At 43.9% G+C, this 17,743-nt stretch overlaps 1 protein-coding gene across 3 annotated transcripts in view; it reads right to left on the bottom strand.

Moving 5' to 3' along the window:
* The window catches only part of acox1 (acyl-CoA oxidase 1, palmitoyl), a 45,474-nt gene that overhangs the window by 13,653 nt on the left and 14,078 nt on the right, over window positions 1–17,743 (bottom strand). Inside the window, exons 3-8 of one of the 3 annotated variants that reach the window (XM_078570809.1) lie at window positions 7,911–8,071; window positions 7,494–7,601; window positions 6,731–6,850; window positions 5,018–5,133; window positions 3,861–4,030; window positions 2,578–2,740 (exon numbers count right to left, since the gene is read on the bottom strand). In XM_078570809.1, the coding sequence (XP_078426935.1) occupies window positions 2,578–2,740; window positions 3,861–4,030; window positions 5,018–5,133; window positions 6,731–6,850; window positions 7,494–7,601; window positions 7,911–8,071 (838 nt within the window). Of the gene's footprint in view, window positions 1–2,577; window positions 2,741–3,860; window positions 4,031–5,017; window positions 5,134–6,730; window positions 6,851–7,493; window positions 7,602–7,910; window positions 8,072–10,553; window positions 10,715–17,743 lie in introns of all 3 variants that reach the window. The other 2 variants (XM_078570808.1, XM_078570810.1) reach the window with 2 other exon arrangements.

The following is a 17,743-nucleotide window of genomic DNA, read 5'->3' on the forward strand; positions in this document are numbered from 1 at the left end:
CAATGCATCTTGTAGATGGTACACACTGCTGCCACTGTGCATCGGTGGTGGAATGTTTTGTCCTGGATGGTGTCAAGCTTCTTGAGTGTTGTTGGAGCTACACTCATCCAAACAAGTGGAGAATATTCCACCACACTCCTGACTTTTGCAATGTAGGTGGTGGACAGGCTTTGGAGAGTTAAGAGGCAAGTTACTCACCGCAGGATTCCTAGCTTTTGACCTGCTCTTGTAGCCACGGTATTTATTTGGCTAGTCCAGTTCGGTTTCTGGTCAATGGTAATGCCCAGAATGTTGATAGTGGGGAATTCAGCAATGTGGTGCCATTGAACGTCAAGGGGTGATGGTTAGGTTCTCTCCTGTTGGAGATGGTCATTGCCTGGCACTTGTGTGGCATGAATATTACTTGCCACTTGTCAGCCCAAGCCTAGACATTGTCCAGGTCTTGCTGCATTTGGACATGGACTGCTTCAGTATCTGAGGAATTGCGAATGGTGCTGAACATTGTGCAATCATCAGCGAACATCCCCACTTCTGATGGAAGGAAGGTGAAGATAGTTGGCTCTAGGACGCTACCCTGAGGAACTCCTGCAGTGATGTCAGGAACTGAGATGACTGACCTCCAACAACCACAACCATCTTCCTTTGTGCTAGGTATGACTCCAACCAGCCGAGAGCTTTCCCCACCTGATTCCCATTGACCCCCATTTTGCTCGGGCCCCTTGATGCCACACTCAGTCAAATGCTGCCTTGATGTCAAGGGCAGTGACTCTCACCTCACCTCTGGAGTTCAGATCTTTTGTCCATGTTTGAACCAAAGCTGTAATGAAGTCAGGAGCTAAGCAATCCTGGCAGAACCCAAACTGAGCATCAGTGAGTAGGTTATTGCTAAGCAACTGCCGCTCGATAGCACTGTTGATGACTCCTTCCATTACTTCACTGATAATTAAGGGTGGACTGCTAGGGTGATAATTGGCCAGGTTGGATTTGTCCTGCTTTTTGTGTACAGGACATACCTGCGCAATTTTCCACATTCCAGTGTTGTAGCTAAACTGGAACAGCTTGTCTAGGGGCGTGGCAAGTTTTGAAGCACAAGTCTTCAGTACTATTGTTGGAATATTGTCAGGGCCCAGAGCCTTTGCAGTATCCAGTGCCTTCAGCTGTTTCTTGATATCACATTCAGTGAATTGAACTGGCTGAACACTGGCATCTGTGATGCTGGGGACCTCAGGAGGAGGCCGAGATGGATCATCCACTCGGCACTTCTGGCTAAAGATTGCTGCAAATGCTTCAGCCTTACCTTTTGCACTGATGTGCTGGGTTCCCCCATCATTGAGGATGGGGATATTTGTGCAGCTTCCTTTGCTATAAAACAAAATGTGACAGTAAGCCACTTAAGGAAAAATTAGGGTAGATGGCCAAAGCTTAGTCAAAGAAGTCGGTATTAAGGAGCGTTAAGGAGTGTTTCGGGGAGGCAGTGGCATGGTGGTATTGTCGCTGTACTGGTGTTCCAGAGACCCAGGGAAATCCTCTGGGGATCCTTGTCCAAATCCCACCATGGCAGATGGTGAAATTTGATTTTGTGATGCCATGGCATACAAGGCTAGGGGCCCATTGCTGGAAAATGGGGTTAGAATAGTTAGGTTCTTGTCTGACCGGTGCAGACACGATGGGCTGAAGTGCCTTTTTCTATGCTGTAGACCTCCATGACTCTATGACTAAGAGCATTTTAAAGGAGGAGAAAGAGCCAGAGAGATGTAGAGAGGGAATCCAGAGCTTAGGGTCCAGGCAGCTGAAGGTAGGGACACCAGTGGTGGAGGAATTAATATGAGAGATATTCAAGAGGTGGAATTGGGTGAATGCAGGTATCTTGGAGGGTTGTAGGCCTGGAGGAGATTACAGATAGAGAAGCAGATGGTGATTTGGAGGTGGTAGTGTTTGCATGCATCTGCTGCCCTTGACATTCTAGACAGTGGAGATGGGTTTGGAAGATGCTGTCGAAGAAAGCTTGGCGAGTGGCTGCAGTACATCCTGTAGGTAGAACACTGTAGCCACGGTGTGTCAGTGGAGAGAGTGAATGTTTAAATTGGTGGATGAGGTGGCAATCACATGCACTGCTTAGTGAATATGGTGCTGAGACATGGGGCCAAGCTCAATAGTTTGGGAAGAGGGAGGGAGTGAAACAAAGGGGCCATGTTGGGCCACAATGTACCTCGACTTGAACAGCCTCATCATCCAGACTCACTCCAGAAGCAGTTAGAAGGGGAGAGGTAGTAAAGGGCAGCCGGCAACCAATGAGCTATGCCCCTCAATAGTCTGTACTTTCAGGAGAGGGGAAAACTTATAGGTGGAAGGGGATGGGGGAAAATCTCAATGAGGACTTTAACAGGGACCTGCCATTCTCTCTAACATTCTCTAATTCTGTTCAGAAGGAGCCTCCAACTGGATAATGGGACACCAGAGAATGCTCTGGAAGAAGCTCAACTACTTTAGACTCCATGCATAATTGTTCAATCAAAAGACAAAACAGGTGCAGCGATTAAAATAATACAGCATAGCCTCGCACACCACACCCTATACCTCAGGTAACTGGCTGTAGTCTCCATCATTCATGTCCCCGGTAATGCGATGGTACATCTCCCTCATGAAGCTTCCTACAAACCGGAAGGCATAAGCCGTCACCAGTAAGGGAAAGAGCTTGTACTGTTGAGTCTGGTAATCCAGTATCTGGGGTTCTGGATCACTAGAGGGACCAAACACAAGCAACATTACTTAAAACAGAAGCTAAAGATCCAATTACATTGCGTCACACAGGAAAGGTGAAGGCAATTCTATGCATTTTGGGCCATTTGACGCCAACGGCAGCAAGAGATATTGCTGAAAAGAGAGATATGTTGCCGAAGCTTTTTGTCTTGCACTCATCAGGACAAACGTAAGAATGTCAAATTTCAAACCATCACAATTTTTACTACAGCTTCGGCACCCTTTTCTCCAGTAGTATAATTTGTGATGATCATTTGAAATTTGGCATTCTTGCATTTGTCCTGATGAGTGCAAGGCTAAAAGCTTCAGCAACATGTCTCTCTTTTCAGCAATTTTCAAGTTCTGCTCTACTGAGCAATAGTTAACATCAAGAGATTTGGAGCCAAAGCAGGTAAATGGAAATGTGGCACAGATCAACCATGATCTAACTGTCTGGTGGAAAAGGCTCAAGGAGCTGATTGGCCTACGTCTGTTCCTATGGTTATTGCTGGGTAAAGCATGGTTTAAATTAAAAGCTTCACTCCCTTTATCCAGTAAAGGTAACAAGCAACCCAGCCATAATCATAAGAATTATTATTTTCTTTTGAGTGCATGACATACAAATCTGACTTTCATTAGGGACCTTCACTTAACACATAATCTCAAGCGAGGGTGCTACATGAGTGGGCTGCAAATTTACCCACTCATGACAATCTATCACCAAACTACAGTGGACTTGCTCCCAGCTGGCACACTCTTATAAGTATTCAGGTTCATATTTGATCATACTCAAAAACAAAAAGATCTATACAGACTCAACATCAATAACTCCATGAGATTAAGGGTTACTGAAGACAGCTAAACCTTGTCAATCGGTCTCCAGATAGCAATGAGTATCAGGAACCATGACCTATTTCTGTCCTCCAGCCTAGGAGGAACGAGGCCAGGACGGGCATCCTAAAATTTGCATCGACTGTGATAAATCAATACAGCAGAGACCACCGCAATGAAGTTCGACACTTACCAGCTTTCACCTAGTGATGTGGGTGGATGACTATTTGAGTGTAACAGACCCATATTGCTGGTCTCCCACACTCGTAAATACAAAGTGCAGAACCTACCCAGGTTTCAGCTCTGACTGGTGTCGGACTGCACTATAACGGATGGCGATGGTGCACGCTTGAGACAATGCACGTGCCGAGTCTCCCACAATCATTGAGCGTATAAAGACCATCGTGCCATAGGTCAGCTTGTCACTGGGAGGCTTCATATATGTCCCATCTGGCATCACCTTTATAAAAAAGCCAACAAACCCCATTTGTTGCACCTGTGTTGCTGTAAACTTTAGTAGCTCAATATGTGAATCAGTGAGAATCTGTTGTTTTTTTTATGAATAGTACAAGGGATGTTAGCACTGGAAAATGGAGCATTTTCTCATCTCAAGCTCCTACTGTCTGCAACAAGTACTTCCAGGTCAGTTAGAATACTATTTTAAACAGGGTGAACCTCACTGTATTCTGCCCTGCCTTGAAAGAGTAGCTCCCAGCCTTTAGCAGCGGTGTGACATAACCCATTTCCCAAACGCGAAGCAACATTGCCAATTTGGTGCCAGCGCTATGGCACCTCCCACTCAGTTCCGTTCCTACTGTTTTTCTACTGATGTTAATCCAGCATCCCACCTGTCACTCAGTGCCCTCTCCCCACCAGTGTCATGTCTATCGAAGTGCACCAAAGCAGCTGGCAGATATTGTGCAATGCCATCTTCTCTTGTGCCCATTCACCTCTAGTATTTCCTTTTTGTTCCTCATCTAAAAGAGTGAAGCATTTTAGGGTGTCTTGGTACATCAAAGGCATAAACAAACATTAAGCTGCTTTTTGAGGAAGACAGATTAAGTAGAGATACAGTCAGTAATACAAGGTCGGACTGAGAGAAGTTACTGAACCTAACATGCAAGGAAGCTGGATTAACATCAGTGGAGATCATCAGTAACATGTGCAGGTGAGAAGAAGTTACTGAATGACAGTGAGCAGGAGCTGGATTATCAGTAGAAATATTGTCATTAACAAAAGTTGCTTAAGAATTCAAAGTTTTAATAATTAATTCAGCTTCCTCACTGCATTCAGTTCTGCTTTTGGTCAGTACTTTGAAGTTGACATTGGAAAGCCCAATAGAGAAAACACCATAAACAGAGAATGAGTAAGGCAGATTCTAACCATGTTGTCAGTATAAGCATTGCCACACCAGTTGTCTTCTATATTACCTCTGCATATCTCATACCTTTGCATATCTCATCAGCATGTTCTCACGTGGAACACGGACATTCTCCAGCTTCAGGTAACCATTATCCACCTCATCATACCCAAACTTCGGTCCAATATCACCCACCACTACACCTGGAGAGCGGAGGGGAAGGCAGAGGTCAGTGAAACAACACTGGCAACAATCCAGGCAAACTCCTTTCTTTAATTCTTCACAGGACACGGACTCTAAGGCAAGGCCAGCATTCATTGCCCATTCCCAAATGTCCTTGAGAAAGTTAGCTGCCTTGAGTGGCTTGCTAGGCCATTTAAGAAAGCAGTTAAGAGTCAACCAGGTGGGCTTTTAATGACAATCCCGTGGTTTCAAGGTACTAGCTTTTTATTCCAGATTTATTTGATTAATTCTCCAGCTGCTGTGATGGGATTTAAACTTAAGTCTCCAGATCATTAGTTCAAGCTTCAAGTCCAGCATCATGCTACTGTACTTCCAACTGTCTGACCTGGCATTCCAGGCTGGGCCTGATTAAGCACTCTGGATCATGCATGACCAGTAGACAAAAGAACCCCCAAGACAAAAAAGTCCCAGTTAACTACTGCTGGACTGTAACTATTGCTAAATGATAAGCATGCAGGGCCTTGGTGGACATTACCTCATTGGCTGGTCAACACTACAGACAGCAGGACTTGTGTCCCAAGGCTAGCTTAGTAGGCACATAGGACCAATGAAATAGCAGAACAAAAATAAGTCCATCTGGTTCACCTACCGCCATCCTGATAGTCACATGACAACAATAATGGAGTTGTTAACTAATCATAGCAATCAATCTCCATTAATTAATCTACAAAACACCCAGACATGACATGAAGAAAAGTCAAGTGGTGAAGAGCTTTGAGAACCATAGGTCCCAAGTCACCTGTTCCTCCCAAGCTTGCATCACTTCATGTAACAGTGAGTCATACAGGAAAGTCTGATAAGTGGTGCACTGCAATTTTATTTTTTATTTATTCATTCATGGGATGCGGGCGTTGCTGGCTAGGTCAGCCTTTATTGCCCATCCCTAATTGCACTTGTTCAGAGAGCATTTAAGAGTCAACCACATTGCCTTGGGTCTGGAGTCACATGTAGACCAGACCAGGTAAGGACAGCAGATTTCCTTCCCAAAAGGACAGTAGTGAACCAGATGAGTTTTTACGGCAATTGACAATGGCTTTATGGTCATCATTAGACTTTCATTTCCAGATTTTTATTGAATTCAAATTCCACCATCTGCTGTGGTGGGATTCAAACCAAGGTCCCCAGAGCATTACCCTGGGTCTCTAGAATACCAGTCCAGTGACAATACCACTACGGCCCCACCTCCCCCAGTATCCCTCAGCTTTGTTGGATGACTGCAGTAAGCAGAGCAAAACAAAAATAAAATAAAAGGTGCCGGTCAGGGTTCCTACTCATGATAAATATCAATTGAATCCTGCTAGAAATTCCATTAAGTACAGCAGTAAAAAAATTCATGGTTTAATCATAAGAGCAGGAACAGGCCAGTCAGCCCCTCGAGCCTGTTCTGCCATTCAATTAGGTCATGGCTGACTTGCACCTCAGTCCTACTTATCCACCCTTTGTTCATATCCCTTGATAAATGGCAGCTGGACTCCAGCAAGAATGTGTGGCCTTAGATTTGGGGGTGGGGGAAAGTCCTGAATCAAGAATTGCAGCACAGTACATCAGGCTCCTTACCAGGTAGAGGTTCATGGGTGCCCATCTTGCGGATTGGCACAATGAAAGCATGCAGACCCTTGCACTGACCCTGGGTGTAGAGCTGAGCAAGGACGATAGCATGGTTTGAGGTCTTCCCCACTATGAAAACAAAAGGCAAATTCAACAGAGAGGAATAGGTACAAGTCAGTTCAAGTCATGACAGTGCTCTCATTCACCCTTCCTAAAGGCCCAGGGAAAGGAGTTTGAAGACGAGAGAACCAGGCTGAAAACAAATTGCATAATCGAAGAATTGTATAGCACAGGTCTATCAGCTCTTCGAAAGAGCTTTATCCCCCACAGCCCTGCAATTTTCTCCCTGTCAAAAAAATATCCAACACTGCTTTCAAAGTTATTCTTGAAACTGCTTCCACCATTTTTACAGCCTTAAGTTCTAATATTTGATTTGCTGCTTATAAAAATTAATTGAAGATCTTAATAATCTCATGAATTAGTATGCTTTACAATCTGGATAAATTAAGTAAAAGAGAAATAGGCACGGATAATCAGACTTGTTGGTGCCCATTTCACAGCTTTGAAACTTTCAGACGTCCCGATCAAAAATAGGCCAGTTCTAAGGCAGGTTTTTCCACCCAGAATTCAAATGCCGATCCATGAAACTGGGGCAGTGATTTACCAGGCGTATAGAATACTGCAACATCTTAGGTATTTGCACCAGCCCCTTGCTTCCTGTACTTAAGGGTTCCCCTTCCACTCAGTAGTAAACATCACCAGGCTCACTTACATCCTCCAGGCCACCATTTGATGGAGGTCACAGTTGGGCTGTTCAGCACAAACTCTTGAGTTGATGGGTCATAGGTTGCAGTTGTCTCCAAGCCTCGGATGAATGAGCCTAAATGCAACAGAGAACTAAAAATGGCAGTCTCACTCAAGATTCAGTGCGCACAAGTACAGCAAAATACTTTCACCCTTCTGAGGGGTCTTTTCAAAAAAAAAATTCTCAGGATGTGGGCTGACAATGGAAGACCACATGTGTTGCCAATACCCAATTGTCGAGGAGATGGTGGACCTTCCCCTTGAATAATGATGTTTGGATGCAGGGGCACCCTATTCCACTTGAGAGCACGAGGAGTGAACCAACTGAAGTGGGAGTGGTGTTACATGTAGGCCAGACTGGAATAACTAAATTACTGTACTGTACCATGGCCCATCTCAGTCTGGGCATAGGTGCCAATGATCTGCAGGTTCCAAGCTGGCATGAAGAAGCGATCTTGCTGTTCAGGAGTAGCCTGGTTGAGGATGGTGGGCAAGAACATACCCAGGTGGAGATCCAGGGGCTCTGGCCGCCAACGGTGCACATAGCTGTGGAGACACAGGCGGAAGGATTGCAGTGACAAGAACAAGAAGGGTCAAACAGAGACAGACAGACACACACACACAGACACACACACACACACGAGTTTCATTAGAGATTTGATTAACTCTTGCATGCTGCAGCAATTACTGTCAATCAAGGTGAAACTATTAGCGCAAAGTGTTGAATTTGGATCAGAAATTAATCACAGTCATTAATGGCATCGAGACCGTCAAAAAGCCATTTGGGCATCCACTGTCTTGCACTGTCACAAAATACACACCAGGGTGTTTTGCCCAGATCAGTGTATTTGAGACCTGCAATCGCCTCCTGGGTTAACTCTTTCAAGTGGAGTCCTACGAATTCCCATGAAACCTGGATATTAGTGACATAACTTGACTGCAATATTTCCTGATTGACATTTTTGTCTGTTCTCGTGCACCAGCTGTCAACAGCTGGGAGTTGGCCAGCTCTCCGCTAATGATAAACCAGAGGAAAACTACTGTCAATTATATAAAGTTCTTAAAAAAGACTCAGTGATGAGCACTCAGTGAAACAAGCACCAATTTGTGTCATAAAGACTCTGTTTTTTGAATGCCTCAAATTTTTAGTTATGTACAGGACTTTGTAACAGAAAAATAAAAACGGTGGACATATACAGCAGGTAAATCAGCAACTGTAATGAGAAAAGATGGAGGTAACAGTTGTCATCGAGGCCCTTTATCAGCATTAGTCAGCTTTTCTTTCCAAGTACTGATCAACTTGCAGTATTTTGCATCCTCTGTTACTGCAGTTTCAGTGCTTACATTTCATCTCAAAGCAGGTGATATACAACTCAATATTTTACATCACCTCAGAGTGAACGAACCTGTCCAATCCCAGATCACTGAGGCCTTACTCACTTAACTGAGAGGCTGAGGGGTGAAATTAGAGTACTTTGAAAATGCTCACACCAACAAATACCTTCTCCTTTGAGCCATTTTGTCATAAAATAAATAAAAGTTGAGGTAGGGAGATACACATCATATATGGCATTTTACTTCTACAGTCTACAGTTCACTGCATTTAAGTAAGAGGCACCAGTCTACTCTGAGAGATGCATTGGTTGTGCATTCACAACCTCTCACATGCACATACCACATGCACGTGTGCTGAGATTTAATGTTCTCTTGGGTTAAACAGACCACCAGCTCTTAATGTCCAGATTCACACATTGGCTGGATTAAATACTAAAAAGGCTTGAGGGTTGTTATGTCGGCTAAATGAGAAGAGAGAAGTACATGCTTTGCGCTCAGTCGATCATCAGAACTGATTGCAACAGGAGAAGCTGAGACTTATGCATCTTATTTCACATTGTAACGCCAGTGAATTAGACCATCCAGATATCTTGCCAAAGGCACTGCTTGCTATCCATTATTACAATGGCCATAAATCAACGGCATGAATTCTGTAAAGCGATCCACTGCTTGCTATCCATTATTACAATGGCCATAAATCAACAGCATTAATTCTGTAAAGCGATCCACAGCATGCATTCTAGGCAAAGCACCAAATGCAAAAACACCAATTGGCCAGCAACCAACATAAGTGGACAGGCACCATTGAGCGTTTAGTGAATTAGAGAATTAGTCAACATTCACTCGTAGACAGGGTTGGGTCAAACCCACCCAAGTGAAGACCTAGGAAAAGGCAGGTAGGAGCAGGAAGGATAAGACAGGTTGGGGTCATGGTTATGGAATATCAGGCTTACCACACAGAACACCTCAAGAGCAACTCTTCTTGTGCCAGGATGAATATGGGGAGCTCGGCTGGGTAAATGAAAATTGAATGGTACGTACAAAGTAGTGCAAAATGGCACGAGGCATTCATTCCCAAAACATTTTAATAGGATAGAAATAAAAGCCTGCATCATTACAGAAATCCTTAAACACCAGATCTGGGTTTTGATTTCAATCTGGCTTTGGCAGAATGATACTGGGTTTCATTCATCAATAAACAAGGCTAAGATTATTTTGCATTTTTTTTAGTTTGAGTTATGAACAGCTCCAGTCTTGAATGGTCCATTCTCACTTTCCTCTCAGCTGAGTTAGATGAATATTCCAACCCATATTTTGCAAAATGACATCTTCATCAGTCTATTTGTGCTTGTCCTCAGCTAACCTTGGGTAAGTGACCAGCCCTCATCCCTCCACCAATGCTAGCCAAGAGATGGGCCAGCATGTTCCACCCAAAGGTGTGCAAGTATGGCCCACCAGTTTTCTTCACCATCTTCCTGCTGCATGGTCTCTGCCTCGACAGCAGTGCCAAGGTAAGGAACTCGCTGTACACCCAAGTACCTGCGGTCCACCCACTACCCCTGCACCAGTGCTTTTGAGTTGCATTTAGCTGAGATGAGGGCATTTTGCCTGCCAGGTTATATTCACAATATTGTAGTGCCATATTTGGAGACCATGTGCTCAAGTACCTAATCATCCTTCTGGAAACACTAACCGTGGCCTAGTTCTGTCTGGGCGTAGGTGCCGATGATCTGCTGGATGTAAGACAGGTGCAGCCATTTCTCTTTCTGCTCTGAAGTGCACTGATTTTCCAGGGTGGGTATGAACATGGCAAAGTGAAGGCCCATGGCATCTATTTTGGTGTGCAGACAAACTCTGTAGGATATAATCAATAATTGACATGGGATAGTGACTCACAAAGTCATGCAATACTTATTGTGCAAAACACCCATGCCTCTCTATTCTGATGAATACTGGCATTACGTAAAAGTTTACTATCAAAGTTTCAGAGTTTTTACACAAACGAAGTAATGAAACTCACACTAGCTGTGTTCTACACAGGATGAGAAGATGAATATCATTAATTATTTTTCAAGGGTGTTTGTTGGTTGAGGGAAGGAATGTTGGCCAGGATAAGGGCAGAAATGTTGGTAGGATCTCCTGACAAGGCCTTGTTGTCTCATCCAAAGGGGAGCACCTCTGGCAACGCAGCATTTCCTCAGTGCAAACTTATGCATGTATGCACCCAAACAACCAACCATGTGCGGTAACACATGCAAGAATGCAGAATCACAGGTAGTGAACAGGAGCAGGAAGCCAAGCCTAGTTTCCCCTCCTTAAGCTATGGGAACCAAATCAACTGCAGTAATCCTGCTAACCTCTGAACAAAGACCATCTAGATTAGGAAAGGCCAGGAATGAGAGTTTCCTAGTCTGCATGACCCTGGAATACAATGGGCAGTGCTTTTTTGTAGCAGATATTCTACTGATGTCCTCACTGAACTACATTAGGTCTTTCTCCAAACTAAGTCAGGGGATCAATATTAATGATCCAAACATATCTTTGAGGAGCCATTCAATATCTGAACTACAATTCTTCATGGACTCCAGGCTTAAAAATTTCCCCAGACCAGGACTGACAAATCAGTGCCAATAAGAGCTAATAGATTACATTATAAAATGCCACACACTTCAGTGATTGCACTAATAATTAAAAGGTTTTGGAACAGACAAAATACCTCTTGGATTGTTGGTCTGTACTATAATTTCCAAGACAGTTGATTAATAATCCCAGCTACCCCAATGCATTCCCCACCCTCCCAAGTGTTACTGTGCAATCCCACTATAACAGTTGAGCTTAATAGCAAGAGAAATCTTCACAAATCTACAAAGCATATGACATTCAAAATTGGACCACTCAGCATGTGAGAAACACAAGCCTAAATAGATTCCCAATCCAGCAAATTTTGTGGATTGGCATGCCGATGCTACAGGCCTATAAAGAGCCCATGGCCGTCTGCCTAGACATACTTTGTTTTATAAGGCACCTGTGAAGCACCCTGGGATGTTTCTTTACACTAAATGCACTATATAAGTTCTTGTTGTTATGGTTATTCCAGATTTATTTAATTAACGGAATTTAAATTGCCCAGCTGCTGTGGTGGGATTTGAACTCATGTCTCTGGGTCATTAGTCCAGGCCTCTGGATTACTAGTCCAGTAGCATAACCCTTAAGGATTAGAAACTCCTCTCATCAGCTTCCCTAACATGTCAGAGGCATGCAGTGCTCAGAGTCCGCAAAAGAAGTACAAACAGTTAATAGTAAATTTTAATTGTTTTGCATCAACGTTAGCAAAAGGTGCACGGGTCGTTGAAACACCCTTTCCAATTCAAAACCTATTAACTCCTCCCAAAAAAGAGTGCAGCCTGAAGGAGATAAAGAGGTGTCAGCTGTGGCTCAGTTCATAGCACCCTCGCCTTTGAGTCAGAAGGTTGTGGGTTCATGTCCCACTCCCGGAAACCAAGAACTGCGAATGTACTCGAAAGAGTTACACCCTGAGCTGAAGGAGATAAAGAGCAGCTTTGAAGGAATGCATTAGATTTAGAGTCTAACAAGCCCCCATCCTTGAATTATCTGCATACACCTTTCACAGCAGAATATATTACACAGACCATGCAAAGGGAGGTGATGAGATGTAAAACTCAATATCATAAATGGCTCAAAAACTCTTTATCGAAATTAGTTGCCAAGTTTACCCATAAAGCCTGCAGGTCAATAAACAATGGATCAGAAATCCTGGGACCTGAATCGTCGAGTGTGTAAAAAGTCATGCACTTCATCATAGGGCTGCTGAAGCACATCACCCAACAGCCCAGTGCATTACCCTCTGATCCAAGTCTAGATTAACAAACAGGCCATCTGTACGCTATTGACATCAACCACATCAGAGTCAAGATCAAGGCTAGAAGGTCAGATTCAGGGAAAGGTTTTTTCTTCTGTTTACAGAAACATCAAAAGACAACAAAACCATTCCTGCTGTTACTGTTGTTATTTCAGGATCTGTGCCATCTGGAGGCGTGTACTTGTAATAAAAAATGCCCAAGGAAAAGCAAAGCTCTTTGAAACAGGCCATAAATCAACACCCACTCCTTATTGCTCATCCCCTATCTCAGCCTACGTAACGGCACAGTAACGCATAAGACAAGGACACTCGAGGACTAGGACGGACCACGTGAGGGGGAGGCGATGGCGTAGTGGTATTGTCGCTAGACTAGTAATCCAGAGACCCAGATGCTCTGGGGACCCGGGTTCGAATCCACAGCAGATGGTGGAATTTGAATTCAATAAAAATCTGTAATTAGAAGTCTAATGGTGACCATGAAATCATTGTTGTAAAAACCCATCTGGTTTAGTGGAAGGAAACCTGTCGTTCTTACCTGGTCTGGCCTAAGTGTGGTTGAGTTTTAAATGCCTTCTGAAATGGCCTAGCAAGCCACTCAGTTGTAACAAACTGCTACAAAGTCACATTAAATAAAGGAATGAAACCAGACAGACCACCCAGCATTGACCTAGGCAACAGAAATGACAACGGCAATCGCAGCCCTGTTGACCCTGCAAAGTCCTCCTTACTAACATCTGGGAGCTAGTGCCAAAATTGGGAGAGCTGTCTCACAGACTAGTCAAGAAACAACCTGACATAGTCATCCACAATGTCCCAGACATCACCATCCTTGTCCTGTCCCACCAGCAAAGGTGGTATAGTGTCGGGAGGGAGTTGCCCTGGAAGTCTTCAACATCGGCTCTGGGCCCCACGCAGTCTCATGGCATCAGGTCAAACATGGGCAGGAAACCTCCTGCTGATTACCACGTACCGCCCTCCCTCAGCTGATGAATCAGTGCTCCTCCATGTTGAACATCACTTGGAGGAAGCACTGAGGGTGACATGGGTGCAGAATGTCCATCACCAACAGTGGCTCGGCAGCACCACTATTGACAGAGTTGGCCGAGTCCTAAAGGACATAGCTGCTAGACTGGGTCTGTGGCAGGTGGTGAGGGAACCAACAAGAGGGAAAAACATACTTGACCTCATACTCACTAACCTGCCTGCTGCAGATGCAGCTGTCCATGACAGTATCGGTAGGAGTGACCACCGCACAGTCATTGTGGAGACGAAGTCCTGCCTTCACATTGAGGATACCCTCCTTCGTGTTGTGTGACACTGCCACCATGCTAAATTTCGAACAAATCTAGCAACTCAAGACTGGGCATCCACGAGGTGCCATCAGCAGCAGAATTGTACTCGAACACAATCTGTAACCTCATGGCCTGGCATATCTACTATTACCATCAAGCCAGGGGATCAACCTTGGTTCAATGAAGAGTGCAGGAGCATGCCAGCAGCAGCACCAGGCATACCTAAAAATGAGGTGTCAACCTGGTGAAGTTATAACACAGGACTACTTGCGTGCCAAACAGCACAGGCAGCAAATGATAGACAGAGCTAATCGATTCCACAACCAACAAATCAGATCTAAGCTCTGCAGTTCTGTCACATCCAGTCGTAAATGGTGATGGACAATTACACTCACTGGTGGAGGCTCCACAAATATCCCCATCCTCAATGACGGAGAAGCCCAGCACAGCAGTGCAAAAGATAAGGCTGAACATTTGCAAAAATCTTCAGCCAGAAGTGCTGAGTGGATGATCCCTCTCAGCCTCCTCCGGAGGTCCCCAGCATCACAGATGCCAGTCTTCAGCCAATTCGATTCACTCCACATGATATCAAGAAACGGCTGAAGGCACTGGATACTGCAAAGGCTATGGGCCTTGACAATATTCTGGCAATAGTACTGAAGACTTGTGCTCCAGAACTTGCCGCACTGCTGGCCAAGCTGTTCCAGTACAGCTACAACACTGGCAACTATCTGGCTATGTGGAAAATTGCCCTGGTATGTCCTGTTCACAAAAAGCAGGACAAATCCAACCCGGCCAATTACCGCCGCATTAGTCTACTCTCGATCATCAGTAAAGTAATGGAAGGGGTCATCAACAGTGCTATCAAGCAGCACTTGCTTAGCAATAACCTGCTCACTGATGCCCAGTTTGGGTTTCGCCAGGGCCACTCAGCTCCTGATCGCATTACAGCCTTGGTTCAAACATGGACAAAAGAGCTGAAATCAAGAGGTGAGGTGAGGTGAGAGTGACTGCCCTTGACATCAAGGCAGCATTTGACCGAGTGTGGCATCAAGGAGCCCTAGCAAAACTGGAGTCGATGGGAATCAGAACTCTCCGCTGGTTGGAGTCAGACCTAGCACAAAGGAAGATGGTTGCTGGAGGTCAGTCATCTCAGCTCCAGGACATCACTGCAGGAGTTCCTCAGCCCAACCATCTTCAGCTGCTTCATCAATGACCTTCCTTCTATCATCAGGTCAGAAGTGGGGATGTTCGCTGATAATTGCACAATGTTCAGCGCCATTCGCGACTCCTCAGATACTGAAGCAGTCCATGTCCAAATGCAGCAAGACCTGGACAATATCAAGGCTTGGGCTGACAAGTGGCATGCTGCAATCTTTAAAATAAGGTTAAGCTGTGAAATTGTATGATTCAGACTTGGTTAGTTTTACTGTGATCAATATTAGTAACTGAACGTTGCTATGGGGATAATTATATATTTAAAATATTGCATTTCTACAGCACATTTAACGTTGTGAAACATTCCAACGGTGCTTCACAAATCAGAGAAAAATTGACATTAAGTCAAAAGGATTATACTAGGACAGGTAATCAAAAGCTCAGTCAAAAAGGTAGTTTTTAAGGATAAGACAGAAGTAGAGGGGTTTTGGAGGGAAATTTCAGAGTTTAGAATCCAGGCAGCTGAAGACACGTTTGCCAATGGTGGAGCAACTAAAAATCGATGATGCACTGGAGGCCAGCATTGAAGGAACACAGTTCTTGGAGGTTCATGCAGATTAAAGAGATTACAAGTGGGTGAACCATAGAGACTTGAACAGAAGGGCAAAAACTTTAATTGAGGAGTTGGTGAAGCCATTGTAGGCCAGAGAGCACAGGTTTTCCAAACACTTACAAAATTGAGTGCATAAAACACTAAATTATTGGTGGACTGTGCTTTTAAATTACTTGCTGAGCTCTTACATGTTTACTTTCTCACAAGGTTAGTAACTTGTTTATGGCAGTTCAAATATTGATGTTGCTTTTCAATCAAACTCTTTCACATGTGTTCGGGGGTAACATTTGCTAAAAGTGCAATCGAAAGGTTGTAGAGATACTTAACACACTTGTTCTTTTAAGTGAAGGTGATCGTGGAAGGAAGGGAGTGTCTCCTAAAATAAGGCGTGAACAGGTGATGTAAAAGTCTGCTTGCTACAAATGTACATGGGGATCTTAGCTGGAAGTGAGCTTAATGGACCAATTGGCTCTAGATTTGATGTAATTATTATTCATTACACTCACTTTAGCCCTGTCATGGTTCCTTTGATCAAGTTGTTTTATGTAGCGGAGAATCACAAATCAAACAGTAGCATAAACAATCAATGGCCATCCCATTTACCCAACTCAAATTTTCAATTCCTACAGCTTGGACAGCATCAAAAGGTCTGCTATGTTTATGGTCAAGACTGATTAAAGAGAGCTAAATTAATCATTCCCCCCACACAGGAGCTTCCTATGAACAGTATAGTCTCACAAGTCTCTGTTTCTCTTACTGAGCACAAGCTTATAAAGGATACATGTGGACTGCAACCAACCTCCTTCACTCAGTATAGAGCAGAAAACGTTGACCTGTTGCAGAATGTAAGGTTACTTGGAATTTAATTAATACTTAACCTAATCAACAATTAACTATTTTGGAACTGCTAGGACAGCAGTTATCCTTTTAAATCCTGAATTTCAAACAAAACACCAAAGCACAAATTGCAGGTGTTATGTTTCTAGGGCACTGCAGTTCAGGCCCCTCAGCTAACAATATATTTTATATTCTGTTCCCACGTTAACCTACAGCACTAAACACCAAATCTACAATTGTGCAGCCTCATTCAATTCCGTTCATTAAGGCTTTGGCTGCAAAAGAAATGTTATAGAATCATACAATGGTTATAGTACAGATGGAGGCCATTTGGCCCGTTGTGTCCATCCTGGCTCTCTGTGAGATCAACTCAGCTAGTCCCATCACCCGCTCCTAAAAATAAGTTTTAGATGTTAATACAGTCTACTCTGAATTCAAGCTGTTTAAATTCAAATTATCCAATTATTAGTGCATAAAAGAGCTTTGAATTTTGTAGTAGACTAGTTTCTAATTGTTTACTGTCACAAAAGACCAGGTACTTGTTATTAGCTATTTAGTTAGATCAGGTTTGTTTTAATAGCAGATATTTCATGGCCTCCCCACATGGTTCAGCAGGTAAATTTTAGTCCATACAGCTCGTGGAAGGTCCCAGGTTGGATTCTTGGTCAATGCTGTCATAGGTGACTGACCTCAGACAGGATGGTAAGGGGCATCCCCGCTAGCTGAAAATTTTTTTAAAAACAGTTAATCAACATCCAGCGGGTTCCTGTTGAAACCACATGAGCGGACTCGAGAAACTGATTGCTTTTCAGCAACATTTCTAACAACTCAGGAGCAGCTGTTACAGGAGAATTGATTGCAGCAGATCTGCAGTGACTCAGTTTAGCTATTTTCCCATCAACTGAAATGAATTTTTTGCAGCAACCCTATCTGACGGGAGGATTTGAAAATCCACAGTAGGAAGGGGTTTGGAGGCACTGCTACAGTGGAGTAACCTGTCATTTCATAATACATTTGAGAGTCAAGTGGGCTTTTAAAGGCCACTTGTTTTGTCACTACCTTGATCGAGAGACAAGTGCCCTTAACAAATGACTGCACACTCA

The sequence above is a fragment of the Cetorhinus maximus genome, chromosome 24 (assembly GCF_964194155.1).
Source record: "Cetorhinus maximus chromosome 24, sCetMax3.hap1.1, whole genome shotgun sequence".
Lineage (NCBI taxonomy): Eukaryota > Metazoa > Chordata > Chondrichthyes > Lamniformes > Cetorhinidae > Cetorhinus > Cetorhinus maximus.